At 36.2% G+C, this 24,195-nt stretch overlaps 1 protein-coding gene across 1 annotated transcript in view; it reads left to right on the plus strand.

Moving 5' to 3' along the window:
• The window catches only part of Cdh9 (cadherin 9), a 127,735-nt gene that overhangs the window by 100,512 nt on the left and 3,028 nt on the right, over window positions 1–24,195 (plus strand). The window contains exons 8-11 of the mRNA XM_051182580.1: window positions 20,685–20,821; window positions 21,283–21,404; window positions 22,303–22,420; window positions 22,988–23,239. Of these exons, the coding sequence (XP_051038537.1) occupies window positions 20,685–20,821; window positions 21,283–21,404; window positions 22,303–22,420; window positions 22,988–23,239 (629 nt within the window). The remainder of the gene's footprint in view (window positions 1–20,684; window positions 20,822–21,282; window positions 21,405–22,302; window positions 22,421–22,987; window positions 23,240–24,195) is intronic.

The following is a 24,195-nucleotide window of genomic DNA, read 5'->3' on the forward strand; positions in this document are numbered from 1 at the left end:
AGTCTCTATGAGATCAGTCGTTCTTTGCCTAGTTGATTCTGAGGGTCTTATTTTTTTGTTCTCCTGGTATTCATCTGGTCTATTCCCTCTGGTTCCTCCATTCTTTCTTCTTCCCCTTCAATGAGCTCCATAAACTATGAAGGTAGGAGTTGATGGAGACATTCCCTTTAGACTCTCCCCATCCTTCTCTCTCTCTCTTTTTCTCTCTCTCTCTATCTATCTATCTGTCTCTCTCTGTGAGTTTGTGTGTGTGTGTGTGTGTGTGTGTGTGTGTGTGTGTGTGTGTGTGTGTATGTGTGTGCGTGTGTGTGTGGTGTTCTGGATCTCTTTATATGTTCCCATCTGCTGCTGGAGGAGGCTTCTCTGATGATTGAGTATTCAGTACTCTATGATTACAGCATACTATCAATGGGTGTCATTTTATTAATAGTTTCTTGTTAGACAGGTAGTATTTGGCTTTACGCTGTGTTTCTGGACTACCTAGTCTCTATCTAGTCTCTAGATAAATAACCTTAGCAGAGACAGGTATGGGTTCTAGCTCAAACAGTGGGCCTCAAGTACAATCAGACATTGGTTAGGTACTCCTATAGGCGCTGTTCCCATATCCCTAGTATATTTGCAGGCAGGACAGAGTATATGTAAAAGGTTTTGTGTCTGGGTTGTTGTTTATGTTTCTTTTTTGGTAGTGTGCAGAGGAGCTTTTTCCTGAAAACACACTAGAACATAGGGCTGAAGGCTCCATGTAGGCACCTGCTTTATTTGTCTATGTACAGTTAGTTGTGTGGGTGTTGTTCTCAGCACAGGGGGCCCACTGTCATTTCACAGAGAGCAATATGTTGTCTTAGCAGTAGCCTGAATTGTTAGGGTATTTCCATGCATCCTACCTTTCCAACAATTCATTTGAATGAAATCCAGTCCCACAACTGCAAGCCTTGTTTGCTGACAAGAGTTGGCCAGTTGCTAACCTATGCCACCCAATATTAGGAAATGTTATTTGGGTCACCTTCATTTACTTTAGAAACTTTCTACTACATTAAATAAATTCCCATATCATACCCCCAAATGCCCTTCAAATCTATCCACCCTCCCACATTCTCTCCCTCTACCCTGTCTCTCTTCACCCTCCTCATCTGATTCCCCCACTCCTATTCCCACTGTGCTAAAGTCCACCTAGGAATTTTACTATATTTCATCATCCCAGGGAGATCAATGTGCCCCCCATTGACCCTTTCTTTATAACTAACCCCCTTGGGTCTTAGGATTGTAACTTGGTTATCAAGGAATTAACAGCTAATGCCCATTTAAGTGAACATATACTACATGTCTTCCTGGGTCTAAATTACCTCACTCATAATTACTTTTTTCTTGTTCTATTTGCCTGAAAATGTCATTGTCATTGTCTTAAAAGCAAACTAATACTCTGTTTTATAAATGTACCAAATTTTCTTTAACTATTCTTTTGTTGAGAAGCAAGTACAGGGCATACACTGGTATGGACCAGCACCTTGATTATATATAGCTTTTAACTTAGCATTTTTATGGGACTCCTGAGTGTGAAAATGAGGATGTCCCTGATTCTTATACCTGCTTTTGTGACTTGAAAATCAACCTATTAGGTTGCCATGCCCACCTTGCATAAGATGGTTTTCATATTGTATTTTATTTTGTCATTTTTGGTTTGTATCCCTTAGAAAACTGTTCTTTCCTTGTGAGAGACAGAAAAGGAGTGATCTGGAGGGGAAGTGTGGCACGAGGTGTTGGGAGGAGAAGAGGGAGGGCAGACCACATTGGGATATAATGTATGAACAAATAATCTTTCAATAATTTTTCTCTCATATTTTTACATAGAGACTGCTGTCACCCCCTCCTATCACTCATCCCCCTTATTTCCCCTCGCCTTCTATCTATTCCTCCTCACTTTCCCTTCAGAATATGGAAGGCCTACCACGGATATCAAACAAACATATATCAAGTTGCATTAAGACTAGGCACCTATCCTCATTTTAAGTCTGGGAATGGAAAAGCAGTCAGAGGAAAGGAGTCCAAAACCAGGCAAATGAGTTGTAGAGAGCCCCTGATCCTACATGAAGTCCCACAAGACCAAGCTATATACAACCATAATGCACATGTAGAGGGCCTAGGTCAGTACCATACAGGCTCCCTGATTGTCAGTTGAATCTCTGCGGGTCACTATGAGCAGAGTTTAGTTGATTCTGTAGACTTTCTTATGGTGTTCTTGTACTCTTTCTTGCAATCCACAGATTCAAAATAGATCTATTTTTTTAAGCCAAATGTGAAGCAAGCTTTAATTAAATTCTAGACAGGTGGATGGGCACTGGCTAGGTTCATAGCCAGGTTACTGGGAAATGGTCCAGAATCCAGTAAAGCAAGGGCTTAAGAAAGAAAACCCATATTTCTTTTTGCATTTTCCACCAGGTCAAATCTGGGGCAAGCATCCTGAAGTACCTCCAGCCTGTGAACCCTCCCCCCACATGTGATAAGGCTCATTGGGTGCATATGGCTCAAACAAACTTGTTTAGAGGAATAAAACACATGTGGCTTGTTTTATCCCACTAACAATAGTCTCCAGCATTTCAAGAACTATCTGTTCATGGGTAAGGGGCTTGCAGAATGGGGGCACTCTTGTTTCATTTTATTTCACTTAGGCATAATAGCTTAAAGTTTAATTTTTGCACTCACATTCCCCATTTCAGTTGTGCCCTTAGTCAAATCCTTGACTCTGTGATGGGACCCTGTTTATATTGGGATCTAATAACCATCAGAAATTATCATTTAGTTAAGGCCTCAATGGTGAAATAATAAACTTCAATTAGCAGAAGCAGAAGGGCCAGAGGGCCTGTTACAGCTGATAGACTTCTACCTAGAAGGATCCAGGAAATCAGAATGGGAAACAGTTATTTACTTTATCTCATGGCAGCTATGACAGGGAACATTCCTTTGATCTAGTGTTGTTATGCAGACCATTTGGATTATATTTTGTGTTATAATTATTCTCCCAGATCTCTGATGGTATTGACTGCTATGCTAACTATAACTTCAACAGCTTAGCAGCACACAACCAGGTTCTTCCCCAAGGCTTGTTAACTCATTTCATATGGAAAAAATCAAGAGATGCTTTTTCCAGAGCTACTAGGTCTCCTGTTGAGAAAAAGTAGACAGGTTTGCCTTGCTAACGGGCTTCATATTAAAAGATAAACAAGACTCAAATATATTTATTTTTTATAAAAGGAGAAAAATGGGAAGAAAAAGAAATCTTCAAACTTAAGCTTGAAATAGAAATATTATTTGAAAAATAGTGTTACTCACTCCATTAATGTGTATATCTTCATGTAATTAATAATTGCATAAACAGCAGATGTTTTATATAGATTTAAATGTTAAAAACTTTTTTCTTCTGATTAAAATCGCTAAAGGTTTTACATTTATAGCACTGTTTTAGAATATTTCTGAAGAACTTTGGCATTTTGAAGCTTGAAGATGCATTTTTCTTTGTTTTAATTTTGTAATGTTTTTATTTATTTTTCTTATTTTACATATCAGTCCCAGGTCCCACCCCTCCTTCATCCCTCCCTCTCTCCCAGCCTCCCATCCCACCCCCCCAAATCCATATGTAGGGTGATAAATTCCAGGAGATGTGATCTAAATGTGTCAAGTCATTTGGAGTAGAGACTTGACCCTCCTTCCTGCCTCTAGGTTAAGTGAGTATCCTTCACAGGGAATGTGCTCCCAAATTCCTTTTATGCACCAGGGATACATCCTGGTTCTGCTGTCAGAAGGTCTCTGGCATTCTAAGACCCATGTTCAAGGGGTCTGAGTCAGTCCACTGCTGGATTCCCGGCTATCAGTCCATTTGTCTCCATCTTATTTTTTAAGATATATTCTCTCACAGAATCTGGAGTTTGCTTATTTAGAATAATGGCCATCAATCTCTAGGAGGCCAACTCCCTTCCGACCCTGCAATTACACTGTGGCTTTCTGCCTACTTTTTATGTTAATACTAGTGATTAATACAAGTCATCATGTTTATCCTACAAAGACTCTATAAACTGAGCTGGCTCACTAGGCCATGATGCAGATATTTGACCTAATTCCATTTTCACATTTGATACATTTGCATAATATGCTGTATAAGGTATCATGTTAAGATAATTTTAGGCACCAGTGATTTTTTTAAACTTCATCTTAAAAGTTCCCTGTAATGAAACAGTTTGATATTATGAAAATATTTGCCAATATTAAGAGGACTAATAATTGAAAACAAGAAATGTATAAATATATTTGTAGTGTGAGTTTATGATTATTCAGATGGATCATGAGTGGTGGATATGTACAGGATAATATAGAAGATATGAAACAAGAGAGAAAGGGGGGGTTTCTTTGAGGGGTTTACACACTATAAAATCCCAAAGAAGTAGATTTTAATATTAGTGAAGTAATTGAATTTCCAGTGAAGAAATCAAAGAACTAAGGCTTCCTTTTTACCTTTCCTTTATGCAGGCAGACACTAGAAAGTGGGGTCCAGATTAAAGGCAAATCTTCTCACTTGATATGATTTACTGAAAAAAAAAACCCTCACAGGTGTACCCAAACACTTGCATTTTCAGATACAGTCAAGCTGACAACCAATGTTAGCCATCACAATGCACACTTTGTTTATTTGACACACAGTCATACCTCCTTTTTCCATGCTTAATTTCCAAGTAAAAGTAATAGTCAGATTTAATTTACTTTAACATGATTTAACTATCCCATGTAAAATGTCAGAAGCATTATATATTTAACAATGTCATAATTATATCTAAGATAATGTAACTTTTCCATCTACAACCACAAATAAATTATAAGTTTTATAATATGGCAATATTTCGTGAAGGATGTTCTTTAAGTGTCTCATTCTTAAATGTAGTAAAAACACAGAGATTTCTTTCTATTGGTGTTACATTACACAAAAATATTCATGGAAAAAGAAACCAAAAATTCTGCATATACACATTCTCAATAAAATATGACAGAAATAGAAATGTCAATTATAACCCTCATTTCTGTCATCAATCATGATACCTTGTCTTATTACTACTGTCCTCTACTACACATTCTACATTTCCTTCAATTTATCCAGCACCTGAGTTAGTCTTTTTTCTAGTCTTAGACAATTGATCTATACTAGCATTGCTGAAGTATCTGTGATTTTTGTCATCCTAAAGGGATCTAGTTGTTTTAGCTGCCCATTGACTTTAATCACATGACTTGATAGTACCAATTGATGCTCTAAATGATATTGTATATTCCAGATAAAATCTTTCTCACCTCTATTTTGGAGAATTAATCCACTTTCCCTTTGGTAATATGGATAAACAATGCTCCTAACACTGTTATTTATGTCTTAGCCTGTGAGTTTCACAGCATCAGAATCCCAAAGTGACTATGAGCATCCAATAAAATGGAATATTTGTTGTGCCTCCTGGTAAGGGTGCTTGCCCTGCCTGCATCTTGAAGAAAGAACCTCTATTGCAGTAGAACTTAAGGTCACAATAATAGGAAACAAAACAATTTAAGAGTGGGTCAATATATGTGATAATGAGTGAAACTATTCTCTTTTTCACCCATTGATCTCTGGATGCATGGCTCCTGGCTATGGGGAAGACAAAAGTATACCATATATTGGACATTGATACAAAGCATACACTACCTATTGGAGAACCTCGCCCCAGTCCTCCAGACTACTTCCACCTAATTGGCACTCAGTGTCTTCAAAATGCCATTCTATCTTTTTATTAGGCCTCATGGTGGGGAACATGGAAATACCAGTGAACTACATAATTGTGGGAATACTGGGTGGAGATTCTAGATTTAATATGGAAGCTGGCACAGGTTTTTTTTTTTTTTTTTTTTTTTTTTTAATGTGTCAAAACTTTCTTTGATTGGTTGAATGAAGTTTTAATTAAAAATGTCCTACTGAAAATAAGTTGAATGTTCCTGACATCCCTTGGCCTAGTTTAGATTAAAAGATATTAAGGCTCAGAGAAATTACAATTCTAGAGCAGGCCAAATTGTAAAGTCTAATCCTCCAACATGGAGAGGCCCAGAAAACATGCCCTTCACTAATTATATAAGATATAAAATGATAAGAGGGACACAAGCTCATGTGCATAATTATGATGTCACCCATTTCCTTGTACCAGCCCTTGGGGTCATTGATGATGGTGTTCTGTAGGATAGATTAAATGCACTCGGACTCCAAGTAGTTTAGGTCACATAGCTATACTGAATTGCCAAAGGTGAGGTGATCATAGTTACTGTAATGTATATTATAGATAAAGCAATGTTCATAATGACCTGACCCATAAGTGAGCATCAGTCATTTTTTATGGCATGACCCTAGTGGCTCTTTGTTATCTGATAACGAGTCAAGGTGTTTCCAGTCATGAAATAGATAAGAAACACAGTCAAATTTTTTTGATCTGAACATTGAAGAGAAGCAACATTGGTTCTTGGAAAAATGCAATTTTAATCCTGTGAATTAATTTTCAGATGATCCAGTTTATAGATCCCAGGATTGTTTGAAGGAAGGGATAGCCAGGATTCCCTGAGAAAGGATCTAAATTAAATACCTAGATTTTCACTGTTAGCCTTTCTCCAGTCCTTCCCCAGAGAGACCTATGACCTTTTACAAGGATACTTGGACACTGGGGAAAAGGAAATAATTAGATTTTCTGAGGATTTTTTTGGATACTGGTTTTGAAGTGATGCTGATTCCTGAAGATATTCAGAATAATTGTAACCCTCCAGTTTAAATGGGAGTGTTTGGTGCTAATGTAATTAACGGAGTTTTGAGTAATCCATAGTAGATCCAGTGGGTATCTAAACAAATATTGTGGTTATTCTGCCAGTCCCAGAAGATATAATTGGGATAGACATATTTAGGGGTGGACAGAATTCTCATATTTGGTCCTGTCTTGTGAACTGATGGATATTGTATTTAGAAAAGCTAAGTAGAAGCTTTTAGAGTTGCCCCTGCCAGTAAAATAGTGAATCGAAAACAACCACATTACTGGAGGGACAGCATAAATCAGTGCCCCCATCAAGGACTTGGAAAATGCAGGCTGTGGTTCCCACATTTCCTTTTTACTCTTCTCTATGGCCAGTTCAGTAGACAGATTGATCATGAAGAATGAAATGTTGACTATATAATCTCAATCAAGTAGTGACTGCAATCGTAAACGCTATACTAAAAGAGGTGTAGTAACCTGAGTAAATTAACACATATTCTGGTACATGATATGGAGCTATTGATTAAGCAATTTTTTTTTCTCTCTGCTTCTGGCCATAAAGACCACCAGAAGCAATTTCCTTTAAGTTGGTAAAGCCAGCAACATACCTTTATAGTTTTACCTCAAGGATATATAATTACCCACTTTTGTTTTGATCTGATCTCATAAATGCAAATATATATGCATGTACGTATATATGGAACTCGATAGGGGTATTTACAAAAGTCAAAAGAATTCCAAATATTAACATATTTACAGAGGTCACTAATCACAATTACTTTAATAAAGTGTTCAAGGCTGGTGAGAAGACTGAGCAGTTAGATGCATGGTAGCTCCTGCAGAGAACTGTGATTTGATTTTCAGGACTGATATGGCAGCTCATAATCATCCATTTACCTCTAGTTTTGGTATCTGATGCCCTATTATGATCTCTGTAGGCACTAGACACACATATGATGCAGGGATATACATGTTGACAAAATATTCATACAGATAAAATTTTAAAATATTTAAAAAGTGTTCTATATAGAAAAGGTTAATATATCTGTCTCAGATGGATCATATTTTTTCCTTTTTATTTGGTTTTTTGTATGTCATTTTCTTGTAGTTTTTCAGCTTGTCAGTGTCCATTGGTTCTAAGTTAGTTGTGCTTATAATAGTGTCTTCAAACAATAAAGTACTCTTTCCTCTTGATAGCTTTTGCCAACTTCTGAATACAAAAATCAATTTTGGTCAAGTCCTTCTCCTTAACTTTTATTATGCCCACTATTTATGCAACAAATCATATACTTATTACGAAGAAGGATAATATATTTTGGGGTCTTTTTTTAATTTAAATTTGAAACAAGCTTGTTTTACATGTCAATCCCAGTTCCTACACCCTCCTAACCTCCCCTGTTCTCCCCACCAACCCCCATCCTATCCCCTTTTTGCTCTCCAGGGAAAGTGAGGCCTTCCATGGGGATTCCTCAAAGTCTGTCATATCATTTGGAGCAAGGACTAGGCCCTCCCCCATATGTCTAGGCTGATGAAGTATTCCTCTATGTGGAATGGGCTCCCAAAGTCCACTAATATACTAGGGATAAATACTGATAAATTACCATAGAATCTTATGAATCATCTTATTGTTGAAGATTACATCCAAACATATTATGTGTCCTTATTTATGTGGTGCATTTCAATGATTGGTAAATGTCTCAAAAGATACAGATTGCTCCTCCAAGTTCCCCAAATATGTGTATATACAAATCAAACATTTCACTGTACTCTTTCTACTTAAAAATTCTATTCTGAAGATATTTCTGCAATTTATCAGTAAGTTATAAACGACCAACCAAATTCATGTTCTGTTAGTCATGTTGCTGTGATTTCATGACATGTCAATCAATTTAAATATTTTACATCTTCTCATACAACTAATTAATATTATTAAACTCAGTCTCTTAACCAAAAATTGTTTAAAATGTTATTTGTATGTTGTCTCTGTAAACTCTGAATTTATAATATGTTATAATAACATAATTATAATATAATAATTATAATATATAGTAATTGTTATAATAATGTTTTAATCGTTATGATATTGACAACAAAATAAATTGCATATTTTTTATGTTGTATGTGTTCATCAATTGTTTTCTGTACATCAATGGATCATATATATAAAGCTGCCTATAAAAGCCATTAGATGTCTTGAATGTCTTTATTTGAAATTATTGACATTGTGAGCCAAAATATGGGGGCTTGATAATAAACCAGGGTCCTCTAGAAGATCGCCAAAGCTCTTAACTTTTAAGCCATCTTTCCGGACCCAGAAAAACTTTAATTTCTGTTAGCATTTAACAGTTATCTTGAAGTATACTTAACCTACAAAGTGGATAAATTTGAAAAAATAAAAGTTGTTAAAAACTGCCATATTTTCAAAAGTGAAAACATCACTAAAGCTGTGATCATATCTTTACCCTTAAAAGATTTTGGTGGGTTTTTTGTTTTTTAGTAGACATTTTTAGTTATTGTTTGATCATTATATATGTGTGTATGTCCCCAGTTGTCCCCATCATGTTCACATACAACCTCATCCTCTCTATTTTTCCCTTGTAAAGGAGAAGTCCAATTAGTGATGTCCATATGTGTGGGAAAAGTTTAGACCATGGAACATAGGAGCATCCTACCGGGGAACACAGTTAAATACAACTGACCCTCCCTCCTTTGGCAGCCATCAATCCTAAAATGGCTTTGGAATTACATCTTAGGTTGTACAGAAAGTTGATTGGGTTGATCTTCTGCATACACAGTATAGACAACCAGAGCTGATATGAATTCACATTTGCCACGATCAATCTGGTCATGACCAAAACAAGTTTTGCATCAGCACATGCTCATACACAATCTTTCCACTACATCTTCAATGATGTTTCCTAAGCAACTTGGAAAGGGCAGGTGATACTACATTTGGGACTGAACTCTATTCAACTGTCACATGTTGTACTTTGGCCAACTGTAAAACTATTAAGTATCTACTGTTATTCAAATAATAATGCTTAATGTTTCTTTTAACCACATCTTTTTTCAACTTTTTCTGAGCTTACACAACTACTTCAGTAAAATTTTGCTTACCTTTTATTACTAGATATAAATCACACCAGTTTCTTGGAAAATATATAGTTACTGTGCATTCATTTATATAAAAATGGATATATTTTATAGTGAATTTTTAAAATTTTTTCTTATTTTACATATCGATCCAAGTTCCATATCCTTCCACTCTCCCACCATCCCATGCACCCCCACCACACTCACATCGCATCCCACCCCAACTGCAAAGGTAAAGTGATGCCTTCCAGGAGGGGTTATCAAAATCTGTCAAGTCATTTGGAGTAGGGCCTAGGCCAGTCCTCCTGCCTCTAGATTAAGGGAGTATCCCTCCATGGAGAATATGCTCCAAAGTCTTTTTGTGCACCAGAAATACATCCTGGTTCCACTGTCTGAGGTCCCTTAACTACCAAGGCCATCTAACTAAGACACTTGTCCATGGGGTATGAGTCGGTACAATGCTGGATTCACAACTATCAGTTTGGGGGCCCATTAGCTCCTCCTTATTCATGCCTAAGAGTCGGATTGCCAGGTGCTGTGGTAAACTAATTCCCATTTTCCAGAGGAACCGCCATACTGATCTCCAAAATGGCTGTACAAGTTTGTACTTCTACCAGTAGTGTAGGAGTGTTCCCCTTTCTCCACATCCTCGCCAGCATAAGTTGTTGGTACTCCTAATTTTAGCCATTCTGGCAGAAGTAAGATAGTATCTCAGAATTGTTTGATTTGCAATTCCTTGATAGCTAAGGATGTTGAGCACTTTATTAAGTGTATTTCAGCTTTTTTGATTTCCTCTATTGAGAATTTTCTCTTCATTTCTGTACCCCAATTTTTAATAGGGTTACTTGGTATTTTAGTGACTAGTTTATTGTGTTCTTTGTATATTTTGGAGATCAACCCTCTGTCAGATGTAGGATTGGTGAAGATCTTTTCCAAGTCTATAGGCTATCATTAGGTTTTGTCAACTGTGTCCTTTGCCTTACAGAAGCTACTTAGTTTGAGGATTCCCATTTATTTCAGTGTCTGTGCTACTGGAGTTATGTTCAGGAAGAGTCTCCTGACCAATTTGTTCAAGGGTACCCCCCCAATTTCTTTTCTAAGAGATTCAGTGTGGCTGGATTTTTTTGTGGTGTTTGATCCATTTGGACTTGAGTTTTGTGCTTGGCATAGACATGGGTCTTCTGTAGGCTTCTACACACTATCATCCCATTGTTTCAGCAATAATTGTTGAAGATGCTTTCCTCCTCCCATTGTATCCTTTTAGCTGTTTTGCCAAATTTCAGGTGTTCATAGATGTGTGAGTTAATATCACGATTTTTGATTCAATTCCATTGGTTTACCTGTCTCTTTTTGTGCCAGTTCTTGGCTGTTTTCAAGACTAAAGCTCTACAGTAGAGCTTGAAGTAGGGTATGGCAATGCTTCCTGAAGTTCCTTAACTGTACTTGGCTATTCTGGTTATTTTTTTTCCATACACAGTTAATTATTATCCTTTAAAGGTCAGTGAAGAATTATGCTTGATTTTTGATGGGGATTGCTGAAGGTGTTTATCAGCTGTAGAAGTTATCTGGTAGATTTTTTTGGGGGGTTGCTTACGTAAACTACCCTATCATCTGCAAATAGTGATAGTTTGACTTCTTCATTTCCAGTTTTTTTCCCCTTGATCTCCTTTGTTGTCTTACTGTTTTAGCTAGAACTTCAAGTACAATATTGAAGAGATATGGAGAGAGACAGCAGCCTTGACTTGTTCTTGATTTTAAAGAAATCACCTAAAGCTTCTCTCCATTCAGTTTGATGTTGGCTGTTGGTTTACTGTATATTGCTTTTTATTATATTTAGGTATGTTCCTGTTATGCCTGATTTCTCCAAGACCTTTGTGATGAAAAAGTGTTGAATTTTGTCAAAGCTTTTTCAGCATCTAGAGAGATGATCATGTGGTTTCACTTTTTCAGTTTATTCATATGGAGGATCATGTTGCTAGATTTCATATGAGGAACAATTCCTGCAACACTGGGATGAAGCCTACATGGCCATGATGGATTATTTCTCTGATGTGTTCATGGATTTGATTTGCTAGTATTTTATTGAGATTTTTTGCATCAATGTTCATGAGGGATACTGGTCTATAGTTCTCTTTCTTAGTTATGTCTTTGTGTGGCTTGGGTACCAAGTTGATTGTGGCCTCAGAAAAAAGTTTGGTAAAGAACCTTCTGCTTCTATTATGTAGAACAATTTGAGGTATACTGGTACTAGCCCTTATTTAAAATTCTGCACTTGAAGCCATCTGGCCCTGGTCATTTATTTATTTATTTATTTATTCATTTATTTTTGGTTGGGAGGCTTTTGATGGCTGTCTTTATTTCATTAGGGGTTATGGGGTTATAGTTCTATTTAAGTTGCTTTTCTGTTCTTGATTTCATTTGGAAGGTGATAGTTATCCAGAATTTTGTCCATTTCATTTGAATTTTCAAATTTTGTGAAGTACACATTTTCAAAGTATGACCTGAAAATTGTCAGGATTTCCTCTGTGTCCATTGTTATGTCCCCCTTTTCGTTAGTGATTTTGTTAATTTTTATGTATCTTTCTGCTTTTTTGGTTAGTTTGGTTAAAGGTGTCTATACTGAGGGATGAGATTGCTTCTTTTTTTGTACTAAGGCTTTCAGTTGTACTGTTAATTCTCTAATGAGACTAACCTCCACTTAATGCAATGAACTTCCCTCATAGCATTGCTTTCAAGGTGTCCCATATTTTCAGGTATGTTGTGTCCTCATTCTAGTTGAATATTAGAAAGTCCTTAATTTCTTTCTTTATTTCGTCTTTGACCAAGGTATGGTGCAATTGTTCAGTTTCCATGAGTTTGTAGGTTTCCTGTGATTTGTGTTGTGTTGTTGTTTAATTCCAATTTTAAAGCATGGTGGTCTGATAAGATACAGGGAACTTTTTTTTTTTTTTTTTTTTTTAAATCTGTTGAGGTTTGTTATGTTGCCGAGTAGTGGTCCATTTTAGGAAAGGTTCCGTGTTGAGCAGAGAAGAAGTGATAGTCTTTTTTGTGTGTTTGGAATGTTCTATAGATGTCTGTTTAACCCAATTGAGAAATAACTTCTGGTAGTTCTTTTGTTTTATTGTTAAGTTTCTGTCTGGTGGTCCTGTCTAGCAGTCAGAGTAGGGTGTTGAAGTCTCCCACTATGAGTGTGTGTGGTTTTAGGTGAGCTTTGAGTTTTAGTAGCATTACTTTTACAAATATAGGTGCCTTTTTATATGGGGTATAGATGTTCAGAATTGAGACATTGTTCTGATGTATTTCCCTGTGATTAATACGAAATGACTGTCTTCATCTCTTTTGATCGATTTTGGTTTGAAGTCTAACTTCAAATATTAGGTTACCCACACCTGCTTGCTTCTTGGGTCCAATTGATTGAAAGATATTTTCCCAGCCCTTTACCCTGAGGCAATGTCTGTCTTCGAAGCTTGGATGTGTTTCTTGTATTGTGTGTTCATATCCATTCTGTTAGCCTGTGTCTTTTTATATGCAAGATAAGAGCATTAATATTCCCAGAAAGTAAGGACCATTGATTGTTAATTATTGTTTGTTTTAGATTTGTTGTTGTCAGTGGTATTGTGAATATTTTTGCCCTGCTTTACTCTTGGGTTCTGGTGAAGTGGGATTATCTATTGTCTATGTCTTTGTGAGCATAGGTAACTTCTTTGGGTTGGAGTTTTCCTTCCAGAACTTTCTGTAGTGTTGGATTTGGCCTTTTCACAGTGTCCCACATTTCCTCTATGTTTTGTGTTAAGGATTTGTTGGATTTAAGATTTTCTTTGTTTGATGAATCTAATTCCTCTAGTTTATCTTCAGTGCCTGAGATTCTCTCTTCCATCTCTTGTATTCTATTGGTTATGTTTATGTCTGTAGTTCTGATCATTTGCACAGTTTTTCTATTTCTAGCATTCCCTCAGTTTGTGTTTTCTTTATTGTCTCTATTTCAGTTTTCAAGTCTTGAACTGTTTCCTTCACCTATTTAATTGTTTTTTCTTGGCTTTCCTTACTTTCTTTAAAAGATTTGTTCATTTCTTCCAATTTTTTGTTTGTTTGTTTTTTCCTCCATTTCATTAAGAGATTTTCTCACATCGTCTTTGAGTCCCTCTACCATTTTTATGAAGATATTTTTTTTAAGTCATTCTCTTCTGCTTCATCTGCTTGGGTGTGTTCAGGTCTACTTGGTGTAGAGTCCCTAGATTCTGGTGGTTTCATGCTTGTATTGCAGTCTTCCCATCTCTTCTCTCAGTGGGTGCAGATGGGGCCTCTCTCTCTCTCTCTCTCTCTCTTTCTCTCTCTCTCTCACTCTCTGCTACTCCCCAAGTGGGCTTAGGTGGGTCAGGAGTTTGGTGTCTGTATCTCTGAGTGGTCCAAACTCTCTAGGAGGTATCTCCTCAGTCAGGGGCCCAGCGATGGGGGTCAAAAATCTGGCAGGCGGGGACTCAGGGTGGTCCTTTATGGAAAGGTGAGTCTAGTATGCTCAGAGCAGATCCAGGAAGTTCCCCAGATTTGGCAGGATTGTAGGATGTGCCCTCTGGTTCAGTGCTCAATCAGAAGAGTGGGGCAGTGGGCTAGGTAAGGCACAGGTTGTGAGGAGAGCAGATTCTGGGTTGGGGTGGGGGTTGTGGAACAAAGTACTAGGACTGTTCTTGCTGAGGACAGAATATGGGGGGAGCGAGATTCAGGGCTAACTCATGGAGTTTCCAGGGTATTATGTGTGGGGGTGATTCTACTTGAACTGGTCCCAGACTCAACTTCAGCATAGGACTGGCAATGGGGGGTCAAAGGTGAGGCAGGAGGGGACTCGGGGTTGTCAACGTGGATAGGTGAACTTGAGAACTCTTGGAGAGATATTGTTGTTCAAGGGAGGACTCTACCACAGACAGCTGAGTAGTATTACCATATAAAATATTACAATTTGAATATTTATTTCTTTTTGATTGGCATCTTGAGTATTTTAATTCTGAAGTATTAAAGTACATTTACACTTACCTACATTTTCAAGCAAAGCTTGTTGGTTTGACAATTGTTTAAATAACATTCTTCTATTTATTTTATTGGGCATTCACAATTAGAAAAGTACAATAAGTTGAATCCTCTTTCGACCTGAGAGAAGCTGGAGAAAGTATACTTCATTATATTCCTTAAGTTCTGAGTTGTTAAGATTTGCTTGGATCAGATGTTCTGAATCTATAGGTCATGAACCTTTTGGGCGTTTTAAACCATCTTTTCACAGCAGTTGCTTAAGACCATCTGAACACATATTTACATTATAATTAATAACAGTGGTAAAATTACAAATAAAGTGCTCGTAGAGTTGAGGGTCACCACAACTTGATGAACTGTATTAAGGGGTCAAAGCATTATGGAGGTTAAGAAACACTGCTTTGGATAAAATAAGTTTTATAGTACATAAAAAACACTTTATTCTCCCTATGGAGTGGGGGTGGGTGGGATGAGAGAGTGGTCGGAGGGCATGGGAAGGAAGGAGGGTGGGAGGGACGGAGGGAGAGGGAACTGGGATTGATATGTAAAATAAGAAAAAAAAGTTATTTTCCACCTAGTAATCAGTGATATTAAATGTTGTTTTACAACAAAGTAACCTAGATGTCTGCTATATTCTAAAACAATTAAGTCATTATTAATGCTTTTACTTTGTTAATCATGGTATAAAATCTCTAAGTACTATCAAAAGAGGTTCTGTATAAAAATGCACTATAATACGTGTTATACATTATGATGGATCTTTATTTTTTTTTAAATAATTGTATATATCTTTCCCAAATATGGTAACTTCCTGGTGATATAATTTCAAAGGGATGTTTTTGGTTTTGAAGACTGATTGTAAAGTGTTCATCCAACCTTCATTGTATAAAATTTTCCAGGTTCTTGTTAAAATTCAGGCTTGGGTATAGGAAATGAAATGTAGTTTCACTTAAATCCTCAAGAATTATGAAGTTTTATCAATTATATTGCCGAATCTTCCAAGAAATAAAGCTGTACCTGGAAATTGAATGAGAAAGCAGCAAAATCCATCACATGCAAAATGTAATGAAGCCATCTTTAGCTATCCAATGATAATAGGATGAAAATTCAGCAATAAGTCAATAAAGAATGAAGAATCATGGTTGAATGCCCAAACAGAGAGTTAATAAAATCAGCACCAGAAACACATCCTAAAGGAAAATTTGGTGAACTGTTTTCATCTACCACCCAGAAAATCTGTTTATCAAACTTATTGGCTTAAATACAAATGATACTGTCCATACCAATTTACTGTCACAGGTAATAGCTGTCTTCCCCTCTACTTCACCTCATTAGTTATTATGGATCTCTCAAATTATGAGGTTAGTTATAATTTTATGCATTCTGAAAGAACATCTTGCCTGCCTCACTTCACACCTATTTCATGTTCAACATTTTTAAAGTTCATAGATGTTTTTTAGAAGAAATTCAGTGGTTTTCAATTAAAAATAAGTAGCAAAACAAATTTATTGGCAAGGTATTGGGCTATGCTTCAGTAAAGGACACAGGGTCCAACCTAAGATGCACTGAATCCATAGGAACATCAATACACAAAGTGCTTCCCAGATTTCTTCATTTTACTATGTTGTGAATAGAAAATAATTTAGCCAGATGTGGTCGTGAAACATTTATTTCTAAGGCACAGGATTATAAAAAGAAGTTATGTAGCATGATAAATAAAACACCCAGAAACTGACAATGGGATTTGAGCTGAAATTACAAGGGCAAAGAAGCCAGCAACTAGTCCCTAAATCTCTCTCAGACTGAAAGGCTATTCTGGTTCCACCAAACATCAGACTGTAATACTAGACTGTTATACTCTCCTCAACATGGCTGGAGACTTCAATGCCATCCTGTCTTCAGTGTGGCTGAAGAATGAATGCCACCCCTAAGACCTTGCTCCTGTCTTTTCTACTTCTCTAATTACTAGTCTAATTGGGATTAAAGGCTTGTGATCCCAGGTGCTGGGATCAAAGGCATGAACTCTGTTACTGTTAGCTGTTGCATAGGCCATGGAAGCCTTAAAACTAACAGAAATCTCTCTAACTCTTAATTCTGAGCATTAGGATTAAAGGTGTGTACCACCCCTGCCTGATCTCTATAGCTTGAGGCTGTCTTTGGTTTCTGAATTCTGGGGCAAGCTTAATACTTAATATATCACCACAAGGTTATTTTGGACTTCATAACAAGAAATATGGTAGTTAGGTATTCATTGAGACAGTCTAGCTGTAAATCATAATATTGGTCTGAGTTTAAAATAACTAATCTCTGTAAATTACTTTTAATATTTTCTTGTGAAACTAAATGTAGTTTCATTATATAGACAACATCCACTTGAACAATGAAAATAAATTTTCATAATGTGCAGTTATGAGAAACATATTCTTGAAAGACTTATCACAGTAGGAAGAAAGTAAATCCATATTCTAGCTGCACTTATCTAGTCATTGGTAAGATGATCTATTTTACAAAATGAAACAACCCCTACTGATGCTGTGTATGACTGGGGTCTCTATTTAGTGTGTCTTAGGAAAAAACTAATATAGGCACTTTACTGTGGTTCATATTTTATTACACAAAATAAAATGGAAAATGTAAATTTGGAGCTCAGATTCTACAGATGAGTTATGTGAACTTCTTGATTTTTATATGTCAGCCATTTGCACTGTTCCTTTCTCTGTAGGAATCATCCACACAAAAAGTTTATGCCCATAGTCTGTTTCAGATGAGTGTTCAAAATTCAGTTGATTGTGTAAATCAGTTTCAACGACACAGGAATGATTTCTTTTTCTGGTCATTTGCAGTTATTCAATGTATTTATTATTACTTGGTAACTCAGAATGTTCTAATTCCATGCTTAAAATAGAACATAGATGCTAAGTTTGATAAATCAAGGGACATCATTTTTACTGAGGGCAATGTGTAAATATAGACCAGTTGTAAAATGCCCTGTACCAGTGTAAATATGCCCTGTTGATCATAAAATGTAAGCCTAATTCTAAATTGTCAAAGTGATTCTCCTCCATGATTTCAGAACCTGAAAAGCATTGACATTTAAGTTTAAATTGAAGTTGAGGGCTGATATGTGCCCAGAACTATATTTGATCCCTTATAAACTACAAATTGGTCAATATATGACTTTTGTAATGTTAGAATCATTATTTATTATCTATTTCACCAAAGAGTCCTTATATTATTCTCTAGGGAAAAGCTATTAGGAATAAAAGGATAATTTTTTCTCTATCAGATAATAATTAACTACTTGCCTTTCTCAACAAGGAAAGATACATGATACATTTGTAGGTGATTGTGAATTGCACTTTATTCAACACAAATGTATTGTTATATTGTTTAGAGCTAGTTTCATTCCTGTTTTAACTTAGGAAGTTATTGTAGTATCACTTGATAAAACTGAGGGGTTACTATTTTTAGATAATGTTATCACCCATCAATGTCCTTGAAAAAGTCACAATATTGGTGACTGAGATGATTCATGCATTCATGAGGAGTGAGCATCTTCTAGGTATAGAGGTACACTTGTATTTCTAGAACTTGGAGGTAAGAGTTGGGTAAAATAGGAATTTCAAGGCCATTATTGGCTACACAGAGATTTCAAGGAAAACTTAGGCTCCTATGTCTCAAAACCACACCAAAATAAAACAAGTAGAGACAATAAATAAATATGAAACTGTGTAATTATTTTTCGCCTTTTCTTCCCACAGATTTCTTACAGGCTCAAAAACTGTAATGAGGCAATATCAATAACTGCTGAGATAATTACCTTATAAGCTATAGTCAAAATAAATTTAATAAGTAATTTCATACATTGCATTAAACTAGAAAAATTAAATTCAAGAACTGAATTTATATGAATAAAGAGATGTCTTAATGTTTATGAACATTGTTCCTACAGAGGACCTAGGTTTGCTCCCCAGCATCAACTCAGCTACTTTTAATTTTCTGTAACTCCTCTTCCATGCGATCCAGAGGCCTCTTCTGGCCTCCACAATTGCCAGTCAGGCATGCATTTCATTAACATGCATGCACATAAAACAAACCTTTAGAAAACTGAACTGACTTTCAGTTTTTTAATTAATTTTCATTTAAATTAAAAACAATCATATTTTACATACCAATCCCAGTTCCCTCAGCCTCTGGTCCGTCCACTCATTCCCCTCAACAACCCTCCCTCCTATCCCCATCCATTCCTCCGGGAAGGTAAAGCCACCCACGGGGGGCAGGAGGGTCATCAAAGTCTGTCACATCATTTAGGAAAGGACTTGGACCCTCCCTCATGTATCTAGGTTAAGAGAATATCATTCCATAGGGAATGGGCTCTCAAAGCCCATTTGTACATAGGGATAAATATGGGTTTCACTGCCAAATGCCCCATTAAACTGTCCAAGATCCCTAACTGACACGTATATTCAGGGTATCTGAATCGGTCCTATGCTGGGCTCCCCCAGCTTCCACTTACTCAGATAGGCTGTTTCTGTGGGTTTCCCCAGCAAGCTCTTGACCCCTTTGCTCATCACTCCTCCCTTTCTAACAACTGGATTCCAGGTGTTTGGCTCAATGCTTAGCTATGAATCTCTGCTTCTGACTCCATCTACAGGATGGCTTTTAAGGTAATCATCAATCTCAGTATAGGGGAAGAACATTTCAGTTAGCCTCTCCACTATTGCTTAGATTCTTAGTTGGCTTCATCCTTGTGAATCCCTGAGATTTCCCTAGTGCCAGGTTTCTCATTAAGCTCATAATGGCTCCCTCCATCAAAACATCTCTTTCCTTGGTATCATTCTCTAGTGTCCCCCGAAATTTAACGTTCCTCTTCCCCCATATTCTCCTCCCGCTTCTGTTCCTCCTCTCCTCTTTCTCCTATTTACATTTTATATAAAATTTTATATTTCCAATTACAATATCCATGGTTGCATATGCATTATGAAACAAACCTCAAACAACTGCTTGGTCACCTGTCAGTGCCTTCAGAGTGCCAGGAGTGCTGAGGATAAGGTAGGAGAATTCCAAGCTAATGTAATAATGGGCTATATACAAACACATGCTTCAAAAGTAATCCCAATATTTTCAAGGTGAAGGCATGGAGACAAGGTATTAAAGGATAGCCTAGGTTAAATGGTGAGAGTCCATCCTCTGCTACTTTGAAACCCTGCTTAAAAACAAATATGCAAACGAGAAAACTAAAATACAAGAGAAAGCAAAAGAAACAGAAAAACTGCAGTAAAATACACAGTATTTAATGAATTAAAACCAATAAAGAATTTCTTAAGTTCTTTAAGGAGACATCTAGAAAAATGAGCAGTACACTTGGCCATGGTTTGATGGCTTCATTGTTATTCTTTATTTTTCCATTCTCACTAAAATAATTTCAATGTATTATTATTTACCAACATGTTTAATATAACTGTTTATTCTATAAAAATTTTAATACTGGATCATGATAAAATGAGTTATTTAAAAAAACATGTATTACTTTACTTAACTATTTAGACAAGTACCCATGAGTATAAGTAATGGATCCAAACACACAAAGTTGGTGGTCATAATGGAATAGTCAGAACCTGAAGCTGGGTTGGGATACACTGTGAACAAAAGGTATTGTAAGTTTAACAACTCATATTTTTGTCATATGAATATGAGGATTTCCAAGAACTTCAGGACATAGAGAAAGATGTAGTTAATTTCAGAGAGGCCTGAATTTACAAGTCTCTTTCCTGTCAGATACTCTGTTGACCGGCATACTGATATGGATCGTGTTTTCAGTATTCACTCAGAAAATGGCTCTATCTTCACTGTGAAGCCCCTGGACAGGGAATCCTCTCCTTGGCACAATATCACAGTTACAGCCACAGAGACAAGTAAGTTATAGCTATGTCCATCTGAACCTGTTTGACCAAAGTAGTACATAGATGACAAAATAATATACTCTTGTGAATTATTGTAACAGTGGTAATATCTAAGAAAAATGAATCAGCAGATGTTAGTACTTTGTGTTAATATTTATTTAAAGATTAACAAATTACTTATATGTGTTTTAATTTTTTTTACAAGTAGTAATGGATTTGAGTTGCATCTAACATCATAATAAATCATTCTTGAGATTATGGACATTGTCAGTATTATTTCTTACCCTCCATTATATTTTCCTTTTTTATTACACATTTTTTGGCCAAGTAATAAAGGTAAGATATTTGCCAGAAATCTAAGTGAGCTAGAGAATAGAGGGAATTGATTAGTCACTAAAATATGAATGTTGGTTATAGCTTTATAGCTTCTTTTACAAATGGCATTGAAAATTTACATGAAGTTTTTGTTTCAGATAACCCAAAACAAACTACCCAAATTCCTGTCTTCATTAGAATTCTTGATATAAATGATCATGCTCCGGAATTTGCCATGTATTATGAAACATTTGTTTGTGAAAATGCAAAATCTGGTCAGGTAAGTGCAGTTATTATAAACTTTATAAATATTCTTTGGTAACGCTGAAATCGTGTCAATTGCAAGACATTTTATTGTACTATTACTGATTTTTTTTTATGTACACTCACCAAAGTATCACAATGATGTTTAAAATGTGACTTTTGAAATTATTTTTAACTTGACTATGGGGAAAAATAAGCACATTTATAGCATGTCCAAAAGCTCTCATATAGAGTTATAATTAGACTAACATTGAGTCATATTTACTCATGTCTTCTGTATAAACTTTAAATGAACATTTATATGTATTAAATATTTCTATTTTAATATTCAATTTTGGTAGTTTCATTGTTCATGTCTTGCTACACTACCAGCTCAGAAGAGTACAGTTTGCTCTAAATTTATTTTTCATTATAGAATTTCCGTTTTACTGTGTTTACATACCCAATGTTGCCTTTTGAGGGGTACAATTTATGTGTCATTCCTTAGAGACACAATTTTATAGTGAGGAAAGGATATCCTCATTAAGTACAAGTAAAAAAGTTTAAGAGATCATGGCTTTAGAAAAATGACAAAACAAATTATTAATTGAATTAATCAATTTTCCATAAAGTTGGGTGTTCAAGTTACCAGGAAATAGAAAACAATGCACTGAAATACCAAATAAACTTTGCTTCAGAGATAACTTTCATTATTGCTTAAATGTTATCTGAGATGACAACAGTAAGTCCATAAAAACAATACCTTTGGTGTGTTTTTCTGAAAATGATACATATATGTTCAACATTTTAATTAAATAAAAAATTTAAACAGTAGCATTGCTCTAGCAAATCATAGCTACTTAAAAAGTTCTTGAATAAACTAAGTTTTGTTTCTATTTTGCAGCATTGAATTAATAACTATGGTTTGATTTCAGCTGATTCAAACAATTAGTGTCATGGACAAAGATGACCCTCCCAGAGGACACAAGTTCTTCTTTGAGCCAGTGCCAGAATTTCCTCTCAACCCAAACTTCACCATTGTTGACAATAAAGGTAAAGGACATCTATAAAAATTAAAGTGTCAATTATTAAGGTGAACAATTATTGAGGCGTGCTGGCTTCTTTTGTCATCTCAGCACCTTGGAAGTGATCTCAGGAACATCAAGGAGTTCAAAGTCGTTCTCTAGATGGAGGATTGAGGCTAACCTAGGGTACATGAGATCATATCTCCTGAAACCAAAGATAGGAAGTGTAGTGGGATATTCACTTTGTCTCCTTCTGTGGCACTGACCACGCCCATTGGGGGTGGAGCCAGGATCGAAAGTGACCTGGGGAAATAGGTAGTAGGAGGCAAGGAAGAACGATCTCTTGAAAGCTGCATGGGACAGGAGGACTTCCTGAGGAATTCTTGGAAGTAGGAACCTGCTGATGTTCACCTGTCTATGTTGTGAGCTATTTCTCCTTGAATAAACATCTTTTAGGCCTAATTGTTTATCCTCATCCTTATAAACCGTGATAAGGAAGAATGTATTGAAGGCACCAGAGAAGTAGGAAAAGAGAGAAGGAAGAGAAGGGAAAAAGTATGACGATTTATTTCTAATAGTCTTTTTTCTTCTTCAGATAACACTGCAGGAATCATAACTCGAAAAGATGGGTACAGCCGCACCAAAATGAACACATACCTACTGCCAGTTTTAATCTTTGACAATGATTACCCTATTCAAAGCAGCACTGGAACGCTCACTATCCGTGTGTGTGCGTGTGATAACCAAGGGAACATGCAGTCTTGCAATGCAGAGGCCCTGATTCTTCCTGCTGGCCTGAGCACAGGAGCGCTCATAGCAATTTTGCTTTGTGTCATCATTCTGCTCAGTAAGCTACGTATCTCTCAATTTTCCCCTCCCTAAGGTCTTCTTCTCCATGGCCCAGATGGAGATGTTTATGATGTTGTGCATATCTATAATTTTACGACAATTATTCTCAATAACAAAATCATACCCCACATATTGTTGTTTGAGGGAGAAATGATTCATTGTCTAAAGCTATAAAACAAGATATAAGTAACAAGAGTCTTACAATCATAGCATGAAGGCATTATGGTCAAAGGTCGATTTAATGATTAATCCTATATAATCTGTTCAGCTCAGAAATGGCTAAAAAAGCAGGTGCAACCCTTGTCTTGTGTGATTGCATGCCTACGTATACTTGTGTAAAGGTGACTCATAGAGTCATGTGTGGAGCCTGAAGTCAGTATCACATGCCTTTATCCAATGGTTACCACCTTATTTATTGACACTGGATATCTAACAAAACCTAGAAATCACAGAATTGGCTATATTGGCTGGTTAGTCCTTCTCTAAGTTTCTCCTCATACTTCTATTATCAGAGTTACAGGGTTCTATCATTATGTGCGGCACTAAACCTATCTGCTGGAGATTTGAACTAATGGCCTCATTCTTGTCAAGCAAGCTAACAAGCCAACTATCCATTGAGCCATCTCCCTAACTCCCAAATGGCATTTCTAAAATGCATTTATTAGCATATTAACACAATTATTTCTACCTTAAAAGTCTCTATCCTAATCTCAGAACTAAGCATATTTCAGCTTTAAAGATTTTTTTTTATTAACAATATAAAATTGGTAGAAAAAACAGGCATTAATGTGGCCACTTTAAGATATTTTCCTGACTGAACTATTATAAGACACACACACACACACAAAATAAATAAATAAATACGAAAAACTTAGCTTTTGAAAGATCATATGAGAGAGTAATCACAGATGCCTCACTCAGATTTTTCGGATTAAATCCTGTTTCTGATAGAAC

The sequence above is a fragment of the Phodopus roborovskii genome, unplaced genomic scaffold (genome assembly GCF_943737965.1).
Source record: "Phodopus roborovskii unplaced genomic scaffold, PHOROB, whole genome shotgun sequence".
NCBI lineage: Eukaryota > Metazoa > Chordata > Mammalia > Rodentia > Cricetidae > Phodopus > Phodopus roborovskii.